This window comes from Leishmania donovani, chromosome 6, assembly GCF_000227135.1.
Source record: "Leishmania donovani BPK282A1 complete genome, chromosome 6".
Classification (NCBI taxonomy): domain Eukaryota; phylum Euglenozoa; class Kinetoplastea; order Trypanosomatida; family Trypanosomatidae; genus Leishmania; species Leishmania donovani.
In genome coordinates this window covers 460,777-466,134 of record NC_018233.1, presented here as the reverse complement: position 1 = coordinate 466,134, position 5,358 = coordinate 460,777, and the positions used below count along the sequence as shown (strand labels likewise).

At 63.3% G+C, this 5,358-nt stretch overlaps 2 protein-coding genes across 2 annotated transcripts; both read right to left on the bottom strand.

Moving 5' to 3' along the window:
• Positions 1–593: 593 nt before the first annotated feature.
• On the bottom strand, positions 594–1,502 carry LDBPK_061140 (hypothetical protein, conserved; the record flags this gene model as incomplete). Its single annotated transcript, XM_003858372.1, has 1 exon — positions 594–1,502. One exon carries the CDS (start codon positions 1,500–1,502, stop codon positions 594–596), a length of 909 nt encoding a protein of 302 aa, XP_003858420.1.
• Positions 1,503–2,641: 1,139 nt separating this feature from the next.
• Positions 2,642–4,429, bottom strand: LDBPK_061130 (hypothetical protein, conserved; the record flags this gene model as incomplete). The annotated part of the gene is made up of 1 exon (XM_003858371.1): positions 2,642–4,429. One exon carries the CDS (start codon positions 4,427–4,429, stop codon positions 2,642–2,644), a length of 1,788 nt encoding a protein of 595 aa, XP_003858419.1.
• Between the last annotated feature and the right edge of the window lie 929 nt (positions 4,430–5,358).

Here is a 5,358-nt window from a genome sequence, read left to right as displayed (position 1 = left end):
CCAGCAGTGGGCGCTGTGAAGGCCGGGGCGTGGGTGGGACAGGTTCGAGGCACGCGGACGCTCCGCCCATCATGTGGATGGCACGGGCGCGCGTTCACTGCCGCATGGCGCTCCGACGCAACGCCTATGCGGGGAACCCGACCGCCGACATCCGTGGCGACACATCGCCCCGACTTCGCTGGGTCGCGGGTGCTTGACCCCGTCAACACCAGAGGCGGCTCGGCACGTGGCAGGGATAGGATAGGGGAGGGGGTACTGGACCCTGAGATGCCACTCACGGAGGTGTCCCCTCCGCCATCAGGGCCGCTAAAGAAGGAACACAACCACAGCGCAGATGGATAACGAGGTGTGTGTGTGGTGCAGGGCCGCATGCATGTCTATGTGAGCGCAACGTAGGAACGGCAGTAGGGCAGGTGGGTGGACACAAGTCTATCTGATTGAGGCGGCGGCGGCGGCGACGTGGGCAACCATGCGGCGCGACACCGAAGCGCTCCTTTTCATGTAAGCACTTCGAACCTTCACGCATGCTGCACCGAGGACACCGTCTCCGTGCAAGCCGACTTTGTGGCGCCCTCTTCTCTGTTCCTGATGTGCTACGCCTTCGCCGTGGCGGGCGCACCGCCGGCGGTGGCGGCAGCAGCCCTCGAGCCTTCAGACGTGCTGTGACGGTGTCGATGGCTCTTGGTGGCGTCGACGGCACGGCGCGGGCGCAGCATGCGCATCTTCCTTACCGCTGTCCACAGCTGCACCGCAACTGCAGGGCCCGCCATCACGCCGGCGATGTTGCCCCAGTATTCACCACGCTCCCCAGCGGCAGCGCGACCCAAGCCGGCGCCAACGGCGCCGACAACGGTGACGGTCACGCGCAGCACCGCCTGCCGGGCAACGGCCTCGGACGGGTTGTCCACATCGCGGCGGATCAATATTCGCGCCGTGTCAACGAGGAGGTCACCGAACAGAGTAATGGTGTCGCGGCGGAGGCTGTCCTCGAAGGCGCAGACGCCCGATACGCGGGCTTGCAGGAAAGCTACGTCCTGCGTCGTTGGGTGCGGGCCCAGCAGGCTGCTCACAAAGACAGGGATGCGCAGCCAGCTGAGCACGGCGCCGACGTACCGCTGGTGCAGGCGGGGGTACAGGTCCCAGAGGTATACGGCGGCATTGCAGTAGGCGGACTTGCTTTCGATGAGGGCGCAGGCCAGGCCCGTCTGACAGGCGATGCGCGCCATGCGATCGGCGTACAGTGCCGCCGCATCCTTGCCAGACTTGGCAAAGATCTGCATCAGCTCATCCATGGAAACATCCGTCCCGGCGTCGACGTGCTTGTCCAGCTGTTTGTTGACCCCGTTCAACGCCGGCAGCACGAAGCCGACCGTCACCGCTAAGGCAGACGTGTTCTCCCTGAAGCGCTTGCGCGCGAGGGTGTGCATCGAGTAGCCGTGGTTCAGCGCGCTGCGGCCGCCGCTCAGCGGCAACACGTTTGAATTCGTTGCGGCCTGCAGCATGGTGAGAGCGCTGCGCGGGGAGAGGTTCTCCTCCTCGAAAGGGGAAGGGGAGAGAGAGCGAGACGTCGGATGCGCAAGTGCGGGTGGCGGGATGGACCGCACGCTGATGACAGCAGCAAGGAATGAAAAGATGGAGATGCGCGTATCGGTGCGTGCAGACGTGTGTGAAGACTTCAGAAGGGCGGGAGTAGACTCACCTCTTGCGTTGGACTTCGAGTGCGGGCCCACAGGTTAAGGGAGGTGTGGAGAGAAGAAGCTCGGTAGGTCAAGTAAGGGAGGATGGGCAAGAGCGAGCAGATGCGCAGACACACGCCCCGCATGGGTGGGAGTCATCATCAGCTCCTCCCCCCTCTTCCCTTCCCGTGGAACATTGCCACGAAGACAGCGATAGAGAGAGAGAGGCTACGCGGAGCCTGTGCTGACTTCTTAGCCATAGACCTGATGCCTTCGTGCCTGGAGGCCGATCTGGGACGAACGCCGAGAGAGGTCGACCCGCGTGATAGGGAGGCACGGGCGATACATCGATGCGTGGTCGTGCTGAGGGGGCCCTGTCGAGGCGGCGGCAGGGAGACACATAAGTGAGTGGAAGGCAAACAGGAGGAAGCGCCACCGGCAGCAGAGTGTGCTGATGCCGCCCTCCCCCTCCCCTTCCCGTTCCCCAGTCGCACACCCGTCGTTCTCTCCGTGCGCACCACATGCGCCACCCTCTCTTGCCCACGCTACCCGCAAGCGCGAGCGTGTGGCACTCGTCGCGCGTTCCTCGTAACCGCCGTACAGGTGCACAGAGGATTGGTGCACGCAAAACACCACATCGGCACTCACAGACATACACCTACACGAACAAGCAGACATCACATGGTCTATAGTGGCTGGGGAGTGCGGAGGCACAGAGAGGAGGGCGCAGGCGGGAAGAGTCCTTCTTCCCGTTCGCTCGCTTCTGCCCGCAGGCGGAGCTCCCGTGAAGTGCAAGTGCAATAGGAACCAGTGAATGATGCGACGGCATCTGTGCGCGTCGCTCCGAGTTCCGCATTGGCGTGCTCCGAAAACGATTCCCCCACTCCCGCCCGGCCCCCGCCCAGCCGTTCTTCTATGTGGCAACGACAACGCGAGACGCACGCGCATCGTCAGCGTGCCGCCGCTCAAAAAGTCATCTCGATTGGCCGAAGAGCGCCGAACGAGCCAGGCGACTCCTTGCCAAAAGCGCGGCGCGCCTCGCTGGCCGATGACCCCATCGACGCCCTTGGCTGTGTGGAGGAGGTGAAGTCACCGCCGCTTGCACTCCTACTACGCGTGTGCCGCGTTTTCCCAGTTTCAGGCTGCTGACTCTCCATCTGCCTCGTCTCCTCGTCGACCGTGGGGAGCACGAATCCTTCGCGAAGCCCCAGCTGACGAAGTAGCTTCTTGATGCGAAGTAGCTCTTGGCGATGGTGCGTCAAGGTGCGCAGGCTGCTTCCATATTGCTGCACCTTGAGCTGCAGCTCCTTCTTGTCTTGCTCCAGGATGTTCACCTTCTGCTTCAGCGCCTCGTTCTCGTCCGTAAGCTCCGTCATCGCCTTCTCCACGAGCACGTAGGGGCTGTTGATGTTATGCAGCGCGTCGCGGGCGCCGTCGAGGGCGACCTGCAGGCGAGCCACTTGCGCTTGCTTGAAGTTGAGGTCGTGCTCCAGCGCCGCAACCTTGTTCTCCAAGTGCAGGCAGCGCTTCGTGACAACAAGGGTGTGAGCCAGCTTGCGGGAGCGGGGCAGGGCAAGCCACCCTTCGTAAGCGTCTGTCGGACGACCAGCGGACGTGTCTGCGGGGTCAGTGCTGAAGGCCACATCGCCCTGCGAGGATGTCGCCAGATTGGAGATGAACAACTGCGACTCCATCTCGAGGTCGCCGAGTGTCTTGAGCTTCTCCTCCGACGCCTTCAAGGCGTTCTCGAGCTCGAGAACACGCTGTCCGTTGCGCAGCTTCAACTCGTAGTACTCTGACTTCAGGATGTCCAGCTTCTGCTCCGTGCACTCGGCATTGGCGCGGTACCGCTGCGTGTCCATCTCCGACTCCTCCAGCCGCACCGACAGACGCGCCACTTCGTCCGTCTTGATCTGTGCCGTCAGCTTCGCCGAGAGGAACTGCTCCTGATCCACGTACATGGACCTGTTCTTTGCCTCGAGGGACGCGATGTGGCCCTCCAGCTCAGCGATGCGAGCCTGCTGGTTTTCGATCTGCCGCGCCATCCTCTCCGCCTTCTCCTTTTCCGTCCCGCCTTGGGACTCGCACTCGGCCAGGCGCACCTTCATGTCGCTGTTCTCCTGCTGCAGTTGCGCCAGCGACGTGCTCAGCTCGGCGGCCCGCTTCGTTGCCGCCTGCTGCGACGCGCGCAGGGATCCGAGCTGACGATAGATGCCAAGCTTCATGACGTCGACGAGGTCGCGCTGCGCCTCTGTGAGCGACTCGATGCGCTGATACTCTTCCTCCGTGATCGGGTTGGACAGCTGCAGATGAACCTGTGTTTTGATGTGATCGACCTGGCTCTGGGTAGCGTTGATGCGCTCCTGCAGCCGCAGCGTCAGCGACGAGATCTCGACCTCACGTGACTTGAGGAGCATGTTCGTCTCCTTGAGCATATTGATTTCCTGCTGCTGCTGCTCCAGGCGTCGCATCAGCTGCTTCGGTGAGCTGGGCAGCTGATGAAGCAGCGATCGAATGTTCTCGTCCTCGTAGCGGCGCGCCTGCTGAGCGAGCGTGCCTTGCTGCAGCAGCGCCGAGGAAGACGACGCCGTCGACGTCGCCGTGCCGGTTGGCGAGTGGGAGCGACTGCTCTCCGTCGTGGTCGTTGCTTGGGCGGTCGCGCCGCGAACAGCAGCTGCAGGAAGACCACGACCGTCGCCCGGCGCCTCTACACCGCGCGGCGGCCGCCGCACCTGCATACGCTCCAGGGGCATCATGCAGAAGCGAAGAGGGAGATGAAGCGCTTGGGAAAGTGAGGGGTGGTAGGAGGGGGGGCGGGCAGCAAACCCAAGTGCCGGCTCTGAAGGGGGGGGAGGCGGGGCGGCAGGCCAATGAGCACGTCTGGTTCAGCGGCAAGCGGAGGAAAAGAGGCACCGAGAAAAAGCGCGCGAGAGCAAGAGCGGGCTGAGAGGACAACAACGGTGTGAGCGGTGGCGGTGTGTGCGATGCGCGCCGATGCAAGTGAGCAACAGGTGGGCATTGAGGGAAAGGTCTAGCATGCAGCGGCGAGCTGCGAACGACGAGAGCACTTGTACAGCGTGAGAGACACACCTCTCTACAGCTCACGCGCATAATGGTCGGAGATCGATGGAGGCAGGCGCGGCGGATCCCCTCCTCTGACGACCCGACGGAGGGCACGCCACGGTCGCTCCTTGAAATCGCTTTATTTGCGATTTCCAGGATGAGTATGGAACACGCATGAAAGACAGCGGGTCGGCACGGCTGAAGACGCGCGTCGTGTCGATGATACGCCGACCCGCTGCAGTACTCGCAGCCGAGGCACCACATGAAAGCAAAGAAGGCAGGCACACACGGGCACGCAGGCCCCACGATGCATGCCGTGTTTCGGCACTACTGCACGTCGATGGGTGCGGAGAGCCGTGCGTGCGCCTGTGAGTCAGGGCAAGCAGACCTCCTCCGCCGCGCTTACTCTCACCGCTGCGTGCCTCTTCCGCACACACTTCCCAGAGAGAGAGAGCGCCACACAATGGCGAGTTCGGGGAGGGGGGGCTCACTCAACAACGCGCCGCTGTGCTTTTGTCGTGTTGCTTCCAACGTGTGGCCCATCTCTCAGCCATACACGACGAGCTCAACGCCGCGCCACTCGACGCCCGGCCGTCGACACACGCGGCACAGCAATGCG